The sequence below is a fragment of the Eublepharis macularius genome, chromosome 18, assembly GCF_028583425.1.
Source record: "Eublepharis macularius isolate TG4126 chromosome 18, MPM_Emac_v1.0, whole genome shotgun sequence".
NCBI lineage: Eukaryota > Metazoa > Chordata > Lepidosauria > Squamata > Eublepharidae > Eublepharis > Eublepharis macularius.
The window spans coordinates 33,025,748-33,045,600 of NC_072807.1; the positions used below are offsets into that span (position 1 = coordinate 33,025,748).

General features: G+C 47.2%; 1 protein-coding gene across 5 annotated transcripts in view; it reads right to left on the reverse strand.

The window, feature by feature from the left end:
* Window positions 1-2,679: 2,679 nt before the first annotated feature.
* The window catches only part of C18H15orf39 (chromosome 18 C15orf39 homolog), a 31,745-nt gene continuing 14,571 nt past the window's right edge, over window positions 2,680-19,853 (reverse strand). For 4 of the 5 annotated variants that reach the window (XM_055002740.1, XM_055002741.1, XM_055002742.1 and 1 more), the window contains 2 exons: window positions 13,943-17,449; window positions 2,680-4,051 (listed from right to left, as the gene is read on the reverse strand). In XM_055002740.1, coding sequence (XP_054858715.1) covers window positions 3,237-4,051; window positions 13,943-17,449 — 4,322 coding nt within the window. In that variant the 3' untranslated portion in view covers window positions 2,680-3,236. Of the gene's footprint in view, window positions 4,052-7,048; window positions 7,083-13,942; window positions 17,450-19,853 lie in introns of all 5 variants that reach the window. The other variant, XM_055002744.1, reaches the window with a different exon arrangement.

The following is a 19,853-nucleotide window of genomic DNA, read 5'->3' on the forward strand; positions in this document are numbered from 1 at the left end:
GTTTGACCCAGCAGGCTGCTCCTTGTGGTCTTAATGGACAAAACAAGAGAGATGTCTGGGTGCCATGAAAGGGGCAAAGCAAGCAAAGTTGGGTGCCAATGCTCTGCCCAGCGAGCCATCGGCTGATCTTACAGGCAGAAACAAACAGAAGCCACAAAAACAAAGAAGCACCAATCCAAAAAGGAGAAAAAAAACCCTCCAGACATTTTAATCTTGGTGAAGCACCTCTTAGAAACTGTCATCTTACAAAAATTTTAAATAAAAAAGCAAAACGCTTCTCCTGGAACTTTATACAACATTTACAGTATTCAACATGCTGTCGCCCCGTCCTGTTTGTAGGCTTTGCCTGGCAAGAGGTGGGAGAGCGACGTGTTGAACTTCCCCTTCTTCCCATCTGGATCTACAGTTTCAGTACAAAATATTATTATTATTAATAATAATAAAGAGTAAAAAATACAGCAAGAGCATCCTCCAGGAGTATTGGGAACACCCTCCAGGCCTTCAGAAGACATCAGTCATTTATTATTTGCTTAGGACAATTAGTTCCTATGTGTCCAAATGTATTCTCCCTCTTTCTGACCTTTAATAGACGTTTGCCGGTACAGGATGTGTAAAAACCCAAGTTCTTCCTCGGGAGGCAAATAAAACTCCATGCTGCTCTCAAAGGCTACAGAAAAGTCAGTTCCCAGGCATGGTTTTCCTCTTCCACAAGTGGTCCCAGCTCACACCAGCATGCATAGAAATGGAAGCCACTGCTCTTTTGAAAGACTCTTCCATTCCCACTCCCCATTCCATTTTCAAACAAAACTCCTGGGCGGTATGTGTAAACATTTCTTCAAGTGTCTTTTTGGCTCTCCCAATATCAGCACGATTTGTGGGTTCTGGTTATTTTTCCATTCTGATAAAGGTATGGAGCTTCTAAAGGTGAAATACACAAGCAATAGGACAAGTAATTTGGGGAGGGGAGACTTCACAAAAAGTGTATAGCCCCAACTCCTTATGAATGCAAAAACACATTTCTAAAGTGCGGTTGTTTAGGCCACAAACAAACACACACAGAGGCTCACATCATTGTGGAAACCAAACTTTTCAACACTTGTTCCCCCGCCCCCTGCAAAAGTAAACACAGAGAAAGGTCACAGCATAAAACGGGTAGGGGAGCATTTAAATCACAAAGACATCCCCAGAGGGATTAAAGAAGACCTATTTTTCACAAAAAGCAGGTGAAGTGGTACTGGTGACTCTTCTCATGTCAAAGTGGCAATGACTGAATGTTCCTCCCGAAGGAAAATTCTCTGCACCTAGAAACTTAGCACATCAGGGGGGAGAAGCTAGAATTTGTTCCCCTGACATGCTAGTTTTCAATCTGCAAAGAACTTTTTTGTTTTTTAAGGACAACGTATCCAGTCATGTGAAACATGCCCCCCCTCCCTACACACACAGACACCCAGTCTGGAGACAAATGGTCTAGAAAACAAGATTAGCAGCTCTTTGTGAGAAAAAAGTGTGGGTAACTCAGTAAGGAAAGACTCACCCACAGAAGGGAGAGGGTTGAAACAAAACGCAGATCTCTAGTAACGGACAAAGGGGATCTACAAAACAAAGCCCTTTCTGGAACGCCAAAAGAGTAGCAAAGTAAATTTAGAGTAGCTGACTACCCCTGGGGGGGGGGGTCACCTGCACGTGTTCTTCTTCCTGCCTCGATGCTCCAAAGATCCCTTTTCCCATTCATCTCTCCTGTCTACTGTAACAAGCAAGGGAATCCTGGTGACCCTAAACATTCACCAGGTCATTGCTAGTATGACCAGTCTCAATGGAGGAAAAAGATAGCGTTGTTTGCTGAAAGGCTGCAGTGAAACACAAATAGATGCACACCATGGTTGTGGGGTAAACAGCTCTTTTGGTGTAAGGAGCTGCCGATTGTCGTTTTCACTGTGCAGGAGTTTAGTGACACCCCCACCCCCCCACCCAACCACACAGGGAAGGTTGTGTGCACCAAATGCACAGCGACAATGCCCTGAAATACCTCAACTACCAGCCCACCCCAGTTCACAGAAGAGCCTCTTCAGATCAACAGTTTGTGAGTTTACTAAGGGAAAGTTCTCCAATTAAGTATCATAAAGAAGTAGGCAGAAATTGTTATTTGAAAGGAGGGGGACAGAAGAACATGGGACCGTTTTCATGCTTGCACCACCCTATTGAGAGGCCCATTGGGTTCTCCCAATAGAGGGCCTGTCTTAAACTCCAAGCATCAGTTCATGAAAGACTTCTCAAGGGTTGCCAAAGCTGAAGATGGGAAACTGGAGAACAGGCTAATTCGAATTTCCAGGCATAAACTCCCCTCTCCCCTCGCAATAGAGCCTAACAAAGGTTTGTTCTAAAATGTTCTTCTGGAGGGGGCCCACAGGCACAGCTACAGGAGAGATGTTGTGTACAAGCGGGTGGGAGCACATGGCTGGGTGTCACTTCCTGGCAGTGGTTTACACAAGCAGGGCAGATGGGCGGAAAAGGAAATGGACCACCATATTCACACAACCCAAAAATGGTACCCATCCTCCTGATTATGCTATCTGAGAGCCAAGCTACAAGTGACGCCTTACACAGGTTGGACACTTGTCAGCTTCCCTCAAGTTTTGATGGGAAATGTAGGCATCCTGGTTTTACAGCTTGGCTCTCCATTACAGCTGCAAGACCAGGATGCCAACATTTCCCATCAAAACTTGAGGGAAGCTGACAAGTGTCCAACCTGTGTCAGATGTCACTTGTAGCTTGACTCTGATATACTGCTGCCTTACTGTGGGTCCACTCCTCGTGGAAAGCTGGAGAACCTACGATCTGGCCCACAGTGACGAGCTTTGGCCAAAAAGCCACTTGCCGCTAAAACAGGAAAACACAACAGACTTTGGTGTCGGACTTGGGCAGCCATTTTGAGATCATTTTGGCCTTCTTCCAAACAGTCCCTTATTTTAAAGCTGCCCCCCCCCCCCAAAAACACACATTATGGCTGAATTTCTGGTAGCCACGTGGAATCCTGCACATATTGGTGGCAGCACCACCACAAAACAAATATTCAAACTCAAGTCAGCCCAACAAGGGTTCAGGGAATAAGGCCCACATGAGACATGGAAAGGCAACCTAAAAAACCCTACAGCGGGTTTACGCCTTCTGAACCATCGAATCTCTGCACTTCCAGCATCCCTGCAGAGAGGACAATGTTATCTGGAGATGCCCAGATTTCATTCATCCACCTCCAGCCAGCCTTTCTTGTAATCTTGCAGAATCTCGAGGTAATATTGCCACTCCGGCTCACTGTCGTACTTCACCTCATACACCGTCTTCAGAGGGTCTTTGTGGCGCTTGTGAACTCTCAACACCACCCCCTGGTACCAGGCCTCGGTCTTGTCCTTTTCCTCGTACAAGTGCCTGATCCGTTTGCCAACTAATTCCGGGTATCTGGGGCATAAAGAAGAGCTTCTCACCCCTTTTGTTCTCCCTCGCTGAAAGCTCTTCAAGACCAGCGAGGCTGGCCTCTTCCGTTTCTTCCCCGCATGGGCAGGAGGCCCCGGTGTTTCCGGAAGAGTGTTCTGGAATTTGATACGGACAACAGACTTCCGGAGGTGAAGACCCTTTGAGGTACTTCTTGTCCTCCTGGCGACCCGATCGCTCAGTTTAACCTGAAGAGTCCTGGACAGCCGACAAGCTTGGAAAAACTGTCTTTTAGCACCAGAGCGAAGCGGGAAGTGTTTGGTCCTCACAACCACAGAGGCAGACTCTTCCTGAGACACCCCCTTCGTTTCCATTAACGCGGCATTCCTTTTGCATGAAGAGGAGTATCCCTGAGACTTTGGACCATCAACTGCTTGGTGGCTCTCCGCAGGTGAGCCACCTTGGGGTGTCGATTCACTTTTTCTGCCTTGCTTGCGTTTCCCTCTGATTCCCAGGCCAAGCTCATGAGTTGTGCTCTGTAAACATCTGGTCACTTCCTCTGCCTCTGAGCCCTCCGTCTGTGTAGCTTCAGCGTCCCAGTCCTGGATCTTCTCTACGGGGTCACCTAGGAAACAGAAGAATAAAAGTTTCTGATGAGATAGCCCCTTCCCACATTACATGACTGAGGGCCAAGCTACACATGACGAATGACACTTGAATGGCAAGTGTATTTCTCCCTGTTCACTTGCCCTCCACTCAATCCACTTGCCGTTCAAGTGTCATTCGTCATGTGTAGCTTGGCCCTGAGTCAGACATGCTCAATCTAGGGTTGCCAGGCCCCCTCAACCTCCCGGCGGGGGCCTGGGGCCTGTCACTTACCTGTTTTGGTGAGGGGTGCGTGCATGCGTACGCAAAGCACACACACCCCGCAAGAGTGATGACATCACTTCCAGGAAGTGACGCCATCACGCAGCCCCATGGGCGCACGCCCACACTCCACAGGGGCCCAAAACGTGCCAGTTTTGGCCCAGATCAGGCTCGTTTTGTGCCTGTTTTGGCATGGATTGGGCCCGTTTTGAGCCGCTGTGGAGTGCGGGAGCACGCAGTGGCCCGAAATGGGCCCGACACAGGCAAAAATGGGCATGTTTTGGGCCACTGCGGAGTGCAGGAGCACTCCCGCACTCCGCAGCGGCTCAAAATGGGCCCAATCCACACCATAACGGGCCCAAAACTAGCCTGATCTGGGCCAAAACAGGCTCGTTTTGGGCCCCTGAAGAGGGCAGGAGCAGCGCATGGCAGCATGCAGTGCCACAGGGGAGCGCTCACAGAAGGTGCATTCCCCCCACTGGCCAGGTAAGCAGGGGCAGGGTGTGGGGGCGGAGGCAGGAGATCCCCCGCCCCCAGCAGGGGTCTGGCATCCCTAGCTTAATCCTATTCTTCATTTAACAAGATAACTCTGGGCTCCCTTCCTCTCCAGTAACATCAGCAGGTGCCTATTAAAATTCGTGAGATCTAGAGAAAATTCTTCTCAGCTATCAAATGGGCAGAAGATAACCAGTGATTCATTGGTGGGCTAGTGGCCAGTTCCCACTGAACTATCTAGTGTTTGCTGGGGTTATCCTAAGCAGAATTCTTGCGGGGCAGCGGGATGCTGAACTTGGATAAATCTAGGCCTGATCCTGTCAGGTGCGACTTCTGCTCTCTTAAACCAGAATGCACGGTCGGGATCTTTCAGCACAGGTTAAGTTGTGCCTTACTTGTTAAGAATTCCAGGGTGGACACACTCGCTATGTAAACTTAAAGATCAGTAGATCACAAGAATTCTAGCTTCAAAAATATGCAAAGAGACAACACAATTAACCCATCCACTTTTGAGATGCTACTCGCAGGATAACTTTTTAAATCTCAGAAATTTGAAACGGGATGGCACCTTTGTGCGATGGGATGGATCACGTGAATATATATTAAAGAGAACCACTGTAGCCTAGCGGTTAAGTGGCTGGGCTGCGAATCAGCACTCTGCTAGTTCGACTCCCACGACTGCCATGAACTTTTCAAGTGGCCTTGGGTAAGCCACTCCGCTCAGCCTCTGCTCCCCAGCTGTATTGTGGGGATAATAATAACATTGACTTCGTTTACCGCTCTACGTGGGGCACTATCTGTCCAGAAGGGTGGTATACAGGGCTTTTTTCTGGCAAAAGAGGTGGTGGAATTCAGTGGTTTGCCCTCGGAGAAAATGGTCACATGGCCAGTGGCCCTGCCCCCCGATCTCCAGACAGAGGGGAGTTTAGATTGCCCTCCGCGCCACTGAGCGGCACGGAGGGCAGTCTAAACTCCCCTCTGTCTGGAGATCAGGGGGCGGGGCCACTGGCCATGTGACCATTTTCAAGAGGTGCCGGAACTCCGTTCCACCACGTTCCCGCTGAAAAAAAGCCCTGGTGGTATATAAGCACATTGTAGTTGTTGTTATTATAAAGAAGCTTGCAATTCTAGCACAGTGACCTTTAGGTAGCGCTCATCAAAGATATGCTGTCTTTGGAGTCTCATGCTGATATTTTACATCAGCTTTGGACATGGCTGACTCTCATTTTTCCAAGCTGACTTAAACATTCCTGTTTGGCTGCAGTGCCAAGACACAACTGGCGTGCATATCTTTACATTAGTTGCAGCTCAGATATTCTAACCTGAGCTTCAAGGGGATTCATTCAAACACCCTGCATGGAACGGGGGGGTCACTGGGGGTGTGGTGAGGGGAGGTGGTTGTGAATTTCCTGCATTGTGCACTAAATGACCCTGGATGTCCCTTCCAACCCTATGATTCTATGAAGTCTGGCAGTCTGAAACCTCCCTGCCTTAGAAAAATGGACAGGTCTAGCAAGGGATAACCTATCAGGGAGCCAGTGCAGCATAACAGTGCTAGAATTGGGTCAGGAAGATCTGGGTTCAAATCTCCACTCGACTATGAAGCTCTCCAGGTGCCCTTGAGCTAATCATCAACTCTCAGCCTAACCTACCTTGCAGGGTTGCTGTGAGGATAGGAGGAGAGGGAGGAAAACAATTGCCCTGAATTCCTTAGAGAGAGCGGTGGCTAAGAATTTAGTGGCTACAAAACCAAGGGAGAAGACTGAAACTGTGCTCAGGAGTAAACTCATATTAAAGGTAAAGGTAGTCCCTTGTGCAAACACCGAATCATTACTGACCCATGGGTGGGGGGGAACGTCACATCACGTTTTCTTGGCAGACTTTGATTAAGGGTGGTTTGCCATTGCCTTCCCCAGTCATCTACACTTTACCCCCAGGAAACTGGGTACTCATTTTACCGACTACACCAGTCAATACCACTCCAACAAAATGCAGAAGTCAGTATGGAGCGTAGGATCCTGCATTTAAAAGGCCATGGATAACACAACCTTATAAAATTGTTTGCGGCATATACTTGTTCATTATCAAACTCGCTCTCCCCTTCCCTCTCGTAAAGTGACCCCCAAAACCACCAGTGAGCATTTCACTTTGGGTACCTATCTTCCCCCTCCCTTCCATCAGCCTTTTGTGATAGCATCTGGCCTCTTTCTTTCTAAAGCAGAGGTACATAAACACATCCACACGAAGAACAGATACCTACTTGGAGGCATGCAGGCCAGCCTGAGAACTTGGACCTAGAAAAAATAAAGTTATGGACAATCATCGGAAGTGAAAGCAGAAGACATGGTCATCAAATTAACTGGGGGTGAGGGGAGAATGGGCAGGGCTAGTTAATTCCAGGAGTGACCTCCTTCTCTACAGAGAGGAGTGTCTCGACGGTTCTAAAAAAAAGCGTCTTGACGGTTTTGGTCTCTGAAGTTGCAGCACAACTCGAAGCTAAGATACACCTTTCTAAGACTGTCGCCTTGAATCATCTTAGAAAGGTGTAACTTTGCTAAGGATTCCCACTGTAGGATGCCCAGGACCCACCATTTAGAATATGTTCCGCAAAGAAACCAACTTGCAGCCTAATTTATTTTATTATTTATGTACTTCATTTATATCCCATTTTTCTCCCCAATGGAGACCCCAAAGCAGCTAAACATCGCTCCCCTCTCCACCATTTCATCCTCACAACCATAGAAAGCTGCTGTAGCATAGTGGTTAAGCACTCTCCTGGTTCGATTCCTGCTACTGCCATGAACTCAGCAGGTGGCCTTGGGTAAGCCACTCCTCTCAGCCCCAGCTCCCCAGCTGGATTGTGGGGATTCTGGGTGAGGCACTAATCTGTCTAGAAGAGCGGTATATAAGCACAGTTATTATAGCATAGTGAGTGGTTGGGCTGTGAATCAGCGTTCTGCTGGTTCGACTCCCACTACTGCCATGAGCTCAGCAGGCAGCCTTGGGTAAGCCACTCCTCTCAGCCCCAGCTCCCCAGCTGGATTGGGGGGATAATAACTCTAACTTGTTCACTGCTCTGGGTGAGGGACTAATCTGTCTAGAAGAGCGGTATATGGTATATAAGCACAGTTATTATTATTATCCTATGGTTATTATTATCCTATTGTTGTTGTTATTATCATCATCATCCTATGAGGTAGGTAAGGCTGAGAGTGAGTGAGTGGCTGGCCCCAGATCACCCAGAGATCGCAAATTCAAACGTGGGTGTCCCAGATCCTAGTCCAACACTGTAACCACTACACCACGCTGGCTCTGAAGTCCAAGCCAGTTCCACAAGATTCTCAGTACAATTCTAAGCAGAGTTACAATCTTCTAAATCCATTGAAGTCAATGGGATTAAAAGAGTGTAACTCCACTTAGGAGTGCGTTGATTGGCCCAGGTAACCACAGAGAGCCAGTATTGTGCAGTGGTTAAGAGGACTGGGATTTGAATCCCCCACTCTATCCTGGAAGCTCTCCCCCTAACCTGGAGGTGGAGAGTGCCCTCAAGTCACAGCTGGCTTATGGCAACCCCTCTCGGGGTTTTCATGGCAAGAGACTAACAGAGGTGGTTTGCCATTGCCTGCCTCTGCAACCCTAATCTTCGTTGGAGCCCTCCCATCCAATTACTAACCAAGGCCGACCCTGCTTCGCTTCTAAGATCTGACGAGATCAGGCTCACCTGGGCTTTCCAGGCCAGGGCCTCCACTTAACCTACTCACAGGTTTATTTTGAGGATAAAATGGAGGAGAAGAGAATAATGCAAGCTGCTCTGCACCCCCGTTGAGGAGAAAGGCAAGTAAAATAAATGAAGTAAAATAAATGTTAAAGTAAACTGAAAAGTTAAAATGAGAGTGGTGTAGCTGAAGGAATGTACAAGACGCTAATATTCGGAAGAAAAGGTCTGGGAACCTAAGACCAAGGAAATGTGAAGGATACTTGATCCCTCCTTCCAGATTTCCTTCGTACACACTCAGTTCTAGAATTCAAGGGTGACAGTGAGTGATTCCACACACATTGGATAATGCACTTCCAATCCTCTTTATAGATCATTTGAAATGGATTTTTTTGTGTGCGGAACAAAAAATCCACCTCAAACTATTGATAAAGTGCATTGAAAGTGCATTATCCAACGTGTGCGGAATCAGCCAGTCTGTACAAGCAGATACCGGGATCTACTGTCCTCAAACATGGCAGCCTTTCCCCTGAAAATCATGAGTTCTAGAAATATCCAATTTTGTAATGGAGGAAACTTGAGTGAATGCCTCAGAGGCCTCCAGAACTTATGCCACGAACACACATGCTGTAACCACAATTAGAGGCAAACCGAAGTGCAAACAGAAATCCACAAACAAGGCACTTACTACATAAATTTACAAAACCATTATTACAAATTCATTATATATTTTTCAAAGTTATTTCCAAAGTGCTCAGTGCAAACAAAATAATAAACTCAATCAATGAATGAATATCCAATATTTACATACACAAGGAGAAAACTGAACAATATGAGTCTCCTATTTTGTAAAGAAAACCAACAAAGAAACGCTAACAAGCTTGGATTTTCATTGTGGGACTCTCTTAAAGAGATACAGTTGTTCAGTTTTCTCCGTGTGTATGCAAATATTGGATATTCATTCATTGATTGAGTTTATTATTTTGTTTGCACGGAGCACTTTGAAAATAACTTTGAAAAATATATAATGAATTTGTAATAATGGTTTTGTAAATTTATGTAGCGAGTGCCTTGTTTGTGGATGAACACACATGCAGCTGCTGCTTGCTGAGTCAGACCCTTGTTCTATCTAGGTCAGTATTGTCTACTCAGACTGGCAGCAGCTGTCCAGGTCTCAGCTCTCCCAGCACAAGCTGCCAGATCCTTATTTAACCAGAGAGGCCAACTGTCGAACCTGGATCCTTTTGTGTGCAAAGCGGAGACCAAAGCCCCTTCTTCACATCACATAGTAAAGTGAGCACAAAACTGGGTGGAACGGTCCAGTGAAATAAGTAACAACGCATGCACACAACGCATATGGTGTCTTGAACCATTTGTAACTGGGGAGCGGGGGCATACATAGGCTGATTCCGCACATGTTGGATAATGCACTTCCAATCCTCTTTATAGATCATTTGGAACTGATTTTTTTCGTGTGTGGAACAAAAAATCCACCTCAAATGATTGATAAAGTGCATTGAAAGTGCATTATCCAACGTGTGCGGAATCAGCCATAATCTAATGGGAAGAGCCAAGATTTCAAGCCAGCAAAAGGATCACACAGTACTTTTTCTCTGCCTGAAAACTTAAAAGTCTCAGAGGAGTAAACTGCAGGTCGCAGTATGGAACAAGTGAGGAAAGAGTCTGGTAAGAGATGGCTAAAAATACTCCTAATGCCACTGTTTTATTTATTAGGGCACCCACTGAGTGTTTTTAGATAGTGGGTGGGGCAATGCAGGACTTCTGATGGGCTGTGCAGATTAAAATAACATTTTAGTGGCAGCTTTTTCCAAGAATTGATTTTATTCTCTCTCTCTCTCTCTCTCCTCCTTCCTTGTTTATTTTAAAAAATTACTTCTCTCCTGTGCTTGGGCTTCTGCTAGAGTTGCCAGCTCCAGGCTGGGAAATTCCTGGAGATTTGGGGGGTGGAGCCTGGAAAGGGTGGGGTTTAGGGATGGGAGGGAGCTTAGCAGGGTATAATGCCACCCAGTCTCCCCTCCAAGGCAGCTGTTTTCTCCAGGGGAATTGATGTCTGTCAGCTGGAGATCAGTTGTAATTCCGGGAGAACTGGCCCTAGCTTCCGCATGTGTGATTCTACCTCTGTGGCAGCCATTTTGTGATTAGCTGCACCTCCTGCAGCAGACATTTTGTAACTGTTGCGCCCATCACCCTGTGTCAGAATTCCAAAGGTGTTCACAGGCGCAAAAGGGTTGAGTTCCCCTGTATTGGGGGATCAAGCCCCTTTATGGTCTCTGTGGTTTCTGTAACACGCAACACCCACTGGCAAAGAGTGGCACCTAAGAAATGGAACCAAGGACACATTTCCCCTTCCTCCATGTTTTGTGGACTGGCATCAAACCAGCTTATGTTGCCAGGGGAAAGTCTGTATGCAGACCAAAGATTCGTCCGTCCTTCTGTGTTAAACATTTCCATTAACTGCTCATTGCTCTCCACATTTATAGGACGTCACCAAATGTAAACTACTAAAACCACTTCTTTCCAAAAAAGGGAATTAAATGCTGCCATAAGGCAGTTTGTTGTTCTGTTAAGGTTTCTCAAGATGGACATAAAAGATGCCAAGATTATTCATAACCACATACATTTAGTGAAAGTCTAAAATTACAGAGCTACCTTAGGCAAATGTCAACATTCAGAAGTCAATAAAATTAGAAATCCAGCAGGGATCAATGGTAGAGTATCAAACTAGGCTCTGGGTTCAAATTCCTATTCAATCATAAAACTTGCTGAGTATTCTTTTTCCAGGCTCTTATCTCTCAGCCTAACCTTTCTCACAGGGTTGTTGTAAGGATAAAACAGAGAGAGAAAAGCACGTAAGCAACCTGAGCACCTTGCAAGGAGCACGGAATACAAACGTGCTAGATAAAATAGATAGCATGGGCCGGTGGACAGAGCTGACTGTATTTTGACTGTGTTTCCCAAGAGGGCAGCTGCATTTGTATCTAGACGCAAAAATAAATGGGGGTCTCCCGTGGCAACATAAAGGCTAACAAAATCTTATTCCAGCAGACATTTCATGAACTAGAGCCTGCTTGTATTTCCAGCGTCCACTGAAATGGCAACTTTTCTTCAAGAAGTTCCATCAGGGATATTTTGATCACCCCTCGATTAATATGGCAGACTTCTTAAAGGCATGATTTCTGAATGCACAAACTGTCCATCACAAGGCACCATCTTAAGAAGAGGCATTCCTTCTCACATGAAAGGAACATGCCTCTTCCTAGCGGATGCCAGCTGTGACAGGTGAACAGCCTCTAAACACAGCCGGTCCTTCCACTCATCTGCCGAAGTCAAACGGGCTTAGAAGTGTGTTAATTCTGCTTAAGATGGCACAAAAAGGGGGACAGCTCCACTCTGACACGCATGAGCAGGACAGGGCATTTTTTTGCACATGCGCGGAATCTGCTACCGAATGTAGCGTTGCTGAGCATCCAAGAACATTAGTTGAGTTGTGTGCTTTGATGCTGGCTAAGAAAGGATTAAAAGGGTGGCAAAATCTCAGGAAAGGGTCCAAGTAAGGTTTTCATTAGTCAAAGCATTGGGTTTATGACACTTCCATTTCCCCACAACTACAAAGGCCATTTCCACACGCGTTGAATAATGCACTTTCAATGCACGTTCACAATCCTTTAGAAGTGGATTTTTTGTTCTACACATGGAAAATCAGTTTCAAATGTTCACTAAAGAGTATTGAAAGTGGATTATCCAACGTGTGTGGAAGCCAATGCGCACACCTCTATGCTGGCAACAGAATTCAGCTTCCTGGAGCAAGCTAAAGACAAAAACCTGATTTTTTAAAAAGAAAACTCAGATTGTGCAAAATATACTACAAGCACTTAGGATTCATTTTTCTCCCCTAATCTTTAACCAACAGGGCTCATTTGGGGGCGGAACGCTATGAAAAGAAGTCACGTGGGTGGTGGCCACCACGTGGGTGGTGGCCCCGCCCACATGATTCACCTCCTTGCTGCAGCAGCCACTACAGTAGTGGCAGCAGCGGGAGCAGGAGCAGAGAGAGCACCTGGTGGGTAGTTAGGGGGAAGCGGCGCCGTCTGAAGCCGGCCCCGTGGCCAGCCGGGGCGTTCAGGCCTGTGCTGGGCAGCCTCCCAGCTTGCAAGCTGGTCGAGGCCGCCCGCAGTGCCCTCCAAAGCCGGAAGGGATGCTCTAATCTAGATAGAAAAGCATCTGACTGTGTTTTGTTCTTGACTGTCACTGCAAGGCCCCCCCTCCATGTGGACTGGAATTTTTTATTTATAAATGTAAAAATCTCTGCTGACTTTCTGATGTGATGCTCTAATCACTTCTGGTGATGTCAGGGGGTGTGGCACACGCAAATCAGTCATGCCAATGACACACTTCTGGTGATGTCAAGGGGCGTGGCAAATTCTAATGAGTTATGCTAATGAGTTCCTGCAGCTCTTTTTCTATGAAATGACCCCTGTCAACCAATATGATACATACTACCCTCACCTCGTTGGTCCAGGCTAACTCAATCTCATCAGATCTTGGGAACACTAACAGTGAAATCCTCAATGGGCTTAGACTGGAATAACTCTGCTTAGGAATTCACTGTAAGCCAGGCTGGTCCTGGTTAGTACTTGGATGGGGTACCACCAAGGAAATCCAAGGTCATTACACAAAGGCAGGCAATGGCAAACCATCTCTGTTCAGCATTTGCCTCGACAACCTTATAGGGTCACCATACATTGGCTGCAACTTGACGGCACCTTACACTCATATATGATACATATTGGTCTTGACAAATCCACATTCAAATTCCCATCCAGACTATGAAACTTACTGGACAATCTTGAGAGAGTCACCTTCTTTCCAATTAGCCTACATCACAGGGTTCTTATGAATACCAACAGGAGAGGGGAAACACTATAGGACGATAGCTAGATCATCTAAACTCACAGCCTCCAAATTAAAAGAGACCAATGTCAGCGTGTTTCCATATCTCCTCCGATTCCATACATGCCACTAGAGTTTGTACTAAATCCCGTGTGGATTTAGAGAGCCAGCATGCTGGAGATGTTGGACTAAGATTTGAGAGCTTTGACCCTGAAGGTCACCAGATAACCTTGGGCCGGCACAGTCACACCCCATAGGGTTGTTGTGCAGGTAAAAGTGGAGAAGAAACACATACACCACCTTAAGATCCATAGAAGAAGGGCGGAATAAATATATGCTAAATAAGAGCTTTAGTGAAGGTTTCACTAAATCGGGTTTCTAGTTTCCAGTGAGAAGAGACAACCAAGCCAGAATGGGTGTCTGAGGACTAAACAAGGAGAAGACTGAAAGCCCAAGAGTGCATTGAGTTTTTAAAAAATAAATAAACTACCTTGTTTCAGAAGATAGTTGTCGACCCATTGCACTTACCAAGCTGTTCCTTGATGCAGTGATGCCAGTAGAGATCCAGGAGGTCGGGGTAGATATCAGGCAGCTGTTTCAAGGCTAGCAGCTTCAGCATCCGGGAGGTACAGCTTTTCAGTTCCAGCTCCCTCAAGAGCTTCTCCTCTGACAAGGTGGTGGGGCGCAGCTCCACCTTGTGGTCCTGGAGCACGTGGTCGACCGAGGGGCCCGAGAGGTTGCCGAAGAGTTTCTCCTTCACCACGTGAATCGGGATAAAGATGGTTCCCGCTCTCACCACGTGTGGGAAGGGGCAATTGCGGGTGAACAAGAAGGTCTCCAGCTGAGACAACAGCTGGTTGAGGAGCACAGCCATGTCCTTGAAGGCCAGCCAGACCTCCTTGCTCTTGGAGGGCTTCGGAGCTGCGGAGGCCTTCGATCCGTTCTTGGCCTTGGCCGAGCCCATTGCCTTCTGCTTTGGCTCTCGCTCGGACTCTGCTCTTTCAAGCCATTCCTTGAGCAGCTCTGGAGAGGAGGTAGATACTGAATCTGAAATGATAGAGCAGACGGAGGCATGCAGTGCGGTGAAATACTGCTTGGGTGACTTTTGGAGGGTAAGAGATTCACAGCTGGGAGGAAGCGAGGTGCTGACCTCTCCCAAAGCGGGAGAGCTAGCTGGGGCAGTAGGAGGCAGGAGTTTCGAAGTATCTGTTTGTTTTATATTAAGGCACTTACGCTGCAAGGGCTGGGCTGACTTTTTTTGGGCAACTTGAGGAGCAGGCAGGCTGTTTTGCCGAGTCACCATTTGCCGGAAGCTTTGCTGAACTGGCAGGCTGTTTTGCTGAGTCGCCATCTGTTGGCAGCTTTGCTGAACAGGCAGACTGTTTTGCTGAGTCGCCACCTGTTGGCAGCTTTGCCAAACAGGCGGGCTATTTTGCTGAGTCACTGCCTGCTCAGACCCTTGTTGCAGAGAGTTGTTAGGCAAAATAGCTATTTGAGAACTTGACTGAAACAAAAAGAAATTCTGTTGCACAGCAGAGCCTGACCCTGCGGCATGAGATTTCAGGATCTTGAATTTTTTGTACAAGAATGCTGCAGAACTCTGGAAATTACTGTTTTTCCCAGAGCTGCTTCTAAGCGGTGGCTGTAACGCCGTCAAGTTTGTATCCCGTATAGCTTCCTGCCCCTTCGCTGGGCCCTCTTTTACATCTTTTCCATTTCTCTTGCCATTTTCCCTTTCAAGAGCCTCAGTCTTTTCAGCCAGCCTCTGAACATGGGGCACATCCACCGATCCTTCTGTTTTCAAGCTGAGGTCTAAGACATGGTCGTCTTTGGAGGGTTCACTCGCACAGCCTGTTGCACCCAGCTGGCTAGATACCGGCGCATGTTGACATGCCGGGTAATGCTTGCTGGGCTTCGCATAATCGCTGCTTTCTTTCTCTGTCGTGGTACAGCTGCCACTCTGATCCTTTCTGCCAGATGTTTCTCTCCCCCTATCTAGCAGCACCTCGGTCATTTTTGATAATCCTGCCGAGGGAGGCCGAGGGGATGACTTCCCTTCTGCACTTTTGCATGACTTCTCTTTAGAGGGCAGAAGTTGCACGGATCCCACCGAACCTTCTAGGTATTCACGGTAAGGTGCTAGGCTGAAAACATTGTGGATCACTGGCATGGGCGGGGAAGGAGGTGGGGGGTCATCGGCTCTTTTTACGTCCCTCCGTTCTTCCTCCGGGGACGGCTGCAGGCGCTGGCCAGAGCCCTCGGGAATTCGAGCCCTCAGGAAATCTCCTTTGAAGCAGGAGTCCTGTGATGCGACAGGACTGTCTGGAACAACGATGCATGTTCCCGACGGAGGAGTTTTGTGAATGTTTATATCCCCTTTCTTGTCTTCAGAACTCACACCGGACTGCTTCTCTGCATATGAAGGCCCCCCCTCCCTCGTGTGGCCCTTTTCCATCTGACAAAGGCCCGACCCGTAGATGGTCTCTTGTGTTTGCCCATAGCCATTGAGGCAGCCAGGTAACCTTTCAACAGGATGAGGCAATGGAAAGGCGTGGTTTTGGGGAGCTGCCTGCTGACACTGAAAACTATCGCTCGCTGGCTTCACAGCACCGTCAGCCCCGTGCCAATCTTGCGCACCCTTGTGGCTGGGTAAGGAGCCACAACGTGATGCTTTTTCAGTCAAGGAGCATGACGGGACAGGGTTCCTCTGCTCAAAGGCGGCCTTGGGCTGGGAATTCTGTTGCGACTCAAGCTCCCTTGAAGTTTTAAGACCAGGAGAGGCCACTGAAGGGGAGCCAAGCGCCCTGTAGTAGTAGCCGTCCAGATGACCAGGATAGTAATTCCTCGGTGCTGATGGGAAGTAAGACCTAGATAGAAGCTTGGGGTCCTCGCTAGCTGGGAAGTTAAAGCTTTTGCAAGCTGGTGAGGCAAAGAGAGGTTTCTGGTTCTCAGCCTCGGCTACGCTTTGTTGATAAAGCAGTATCTGCTCATGGGAGGTGAGCTGGTAGGGCGGCAGCGGGTAGCATGACGATGACCCCTCTTGATAGATAAGGGCCTGGGGGGCTGCCAGTGGGCTGGCAGGAGGAGGTAGCTTAGACCAGGCCTTTTTGCAAGGGCTCCGGGCATATTCCACGGGGACGCTTTTCTGACTGTTACATCCAGCAGGATAGTTTGGGCCCACCAACGAGGCACTTGGTGCTACCTGGAGATTTTCAAACGCTTTATGGTAAGGTGAAAAACTGGCAACCGCATCTTTCCAGGTTTGGTGTAACGGCAGGAAACCCGATTCTGCAGCTGGGGCCTTTTTGGGCACAGCAGTTCCACAGCTCGCATGAACTGGATGCCCCGACGATGGGACAGCCCATTCTGTGTCCGCCGACCGTTTCGATGGGCTTCCCGCCAGCGTTCCCGACACCACGGAACCTTTGGGGCTGCAGCTGGCATCTGCGCAGTAAGTGTGATTTCGGTACACCGGTTTGGGCACTGCCAAAGGAGGGCATCCTGTTGGCGCTCGAGCAGAATGTGGCATTGAGTACCCCTGGATCCAGCCCTGCTGAATGTAGTCCGCGTGGCCCGTATAATTAGCCCATTTCTCCTGAGTAGCTAGTGTATCTCCAACCATGCAGTCCCTATTCTTATCATAGCTGGGGTTCTGTATCCAGGTCCCAAGGCCCTCTAATTCATGCCTGTGAAACATGCAGTGTGCTTTCTCTGGCCTGAGTTGATGGTTTATTGCCCCATCCGCACAACGCATGTAGGACTCGGCATGACTCCAGTGTGTTGACGGCTCGGGTGTTTCGTGGCATTGCAGCGGGTAGCTGAAATAGGTTCCTTTGTAGCTATAATGGCTATCAGAGGCATGTCCAGGCAGCACACTGGATCTGCACAGGCTTGCCGCAAGAACATGGCCTGGATCTGTCTCCAACCGAGATAGCTTGCTGTAAACCACGGCTCCCGCGGCTTCCACATGCCGCTTCTCTGCCATTATACAGCCCTCTCTGTCTCCTGTCTTGGAAATGCAGAAGGAGAGACTCTCTGGAAAAAAAAAGAGAAGAAACAAAGATCAGAACAATCTAAGCCCATCACTGAAAAATACAGAAAAAGTTATTGTTTCAGGGAAAGATTTACCACAAGCAAATATCATTTCACGCATATGAATTGAATTTCTTTCTGACAATCAGGGTGATTAAAGGGCAGAAGATTTCTTTCCCGCTCCCCACACACTTTATGCACGAGAATTATAACCAAGGGCGTTGAAACACCACTATTTGACTTAAAAATCCCGAGTTTATTTTGTTTCTGCGATAGGTTCCTAACCTTCTTGAGTGAACTAAAAAGAATTATGGAAGATTCAATTAGAAATGTAGAGGGCACGTGGACTGCGAGGAACAGTATCTTTTTACCCATCAGGTTTTTAATCTCATCTTTCCTTGAAGAAGTTCAGGCAGACTCTGCATCTGTATTTTCAATTCAGTGTATAATTGCATAAACCTGTACAGGGCTTTTTTTCTGGGAAAAGAGGTGGTGGAAGTCAGTGGGTTGTAGCTGCACCTCCAGGTCTCCGCTCCGCCACACGGAGGACACTCTAAACTCCCCTCTGTCTGGAGATCAGGGGGCGGGGCCACCAGCCATGTGACCATTTTCTCCGAGGGCAACCCACTCCTTTCCACCGCGTTCCAGCTGAAAAAAAGCCCTGAACCTGTATCATATTTTCCCACCCTTTCCAAGCCATCTTTTCCCCTTAAACTAAAAAAAAAAAAAAAAAACAGCATTTTCCCAAAGGTCTTGCAACCAAATCTTGCTTCCCACAGGTGGCGCACAAAGTATGTTGTAAAAGTGTTCCTTCCTTGGCAAACTGAGCTCAACAACGCGACTTATCTCCATACAGGACTTTGCTTACTGGGGCAGATTCCCTGCCACCCCTTCTACGTAATGTTGTCCAATTTGGATTCTGTTTACCTAGTGCAATACTTTTACATTAATCTCAAACTATGTTAATATTAGGAGGAACCTGTTTTCTTGATGTGCTGGTGCCTTCGAAAAGATCTGTCTCACCCAAAGCAGCTTGCAAACTTATCTTCCCTTCCTCCATTTTACCCTCACAACAACCCTGCGAGGTAGCTCAGGTTGAGAGAGAGTGTCAGGCTCAAGGTTGCCCCACAAGCTTCCACGGCCGAGAGGGAATTCAAACCTGGATTTCCCAAACTCTAGTCTGACACTCTAATCTGAGCCCATGCTGGCTCAGATTCATTTAAGAGAGAATTACCATATTGTTCCTAGTGACTCGGTTCAACTGGGGCGGGGGGGGGAACTGCTCTGCATTCAGCACCAACTAAAGTAATCCCATTTAAAGTAATCCCATTTAGGTAGCAGCACAACTCATTTTCCATTTTAACACAACAACTGTAGACTTTGGGCTTTGCCGTAGGCCTTGAAAAGACTCGTTTTCCTTTCCCCTTTATTTGTTTTTTTTTTTTAAAAAAACACTTAATATTCAGCCTGACGAAGCTTTCTGCAGAACTCAAAAGCTTGCAAACTACTTTGCGATGCAGACTGCCTTTGATCTTTGGGTTGCCCCTGGCTAAAGATACGACACTGCTTTTTTATTTCCGCACTGTTATTACTATACCGCTGGGAAACAGCCTTCTTGATCTGCTGAGCCACTCGGCTTTGTTTACCCTGGCATACATTTGCTGTGATTAAAAGGGGTGTCGCATGGGTAGCACTATTTTCGTCTGTGCAACAGCAGCGGGTACATATTAAAAAAGGTGTTGGAACAGTTCTAAATTCTGGACAGTTTTAAAACGGATATTGCAGGAAAGAAGATTAAGATTTGGGGGAGATTATTTCTCCCCCAAGATTAAGATTTGGGGGAGATTATTTCTTCTTAAATTAATGTATCATTGTTATTAGTCTGTCTGTCTCACTGAGACCCAAAGCAGATGACACACGACAAGTGAATACAACATTATCAACAGCTAGGACATTCACTGAGCAAGTCTAGTCTCACTGTTTATCTCTTTTGTGGGTTGCTGAGCGTAGGATGCTGTCTTATATTAAGACAAGCCACTGCCCTTCCAAGCTCAGCTCTGTCTACTCTGATTGACAGTAGATTTCTAGGGTCCTTGGACAGAGAAAAATCTTTCCCCACCCCTTGCTACTTGGAAATCCTTTCTACAGAAGTACCGAAGACCAAACCTGGGACTTTCAAATGCAACACAGGTCCTGACCAAAAACAGTAACAACCAACCATTTGCGCCAAAGCAATATAAGAGAAGAGGCTTGTAGCTTGCATATATGTATTTATTTAGTAGTTTTATCCTGCCCTTCTGTAACAGACCGATTCATCCACATGTCATTACAGCTCGTCCACTTTTGAGATTTATATCTCAAATTCTGAGTAAGCTCAGAAAGCTTCAGATAAGGTCTAATAGCAGAA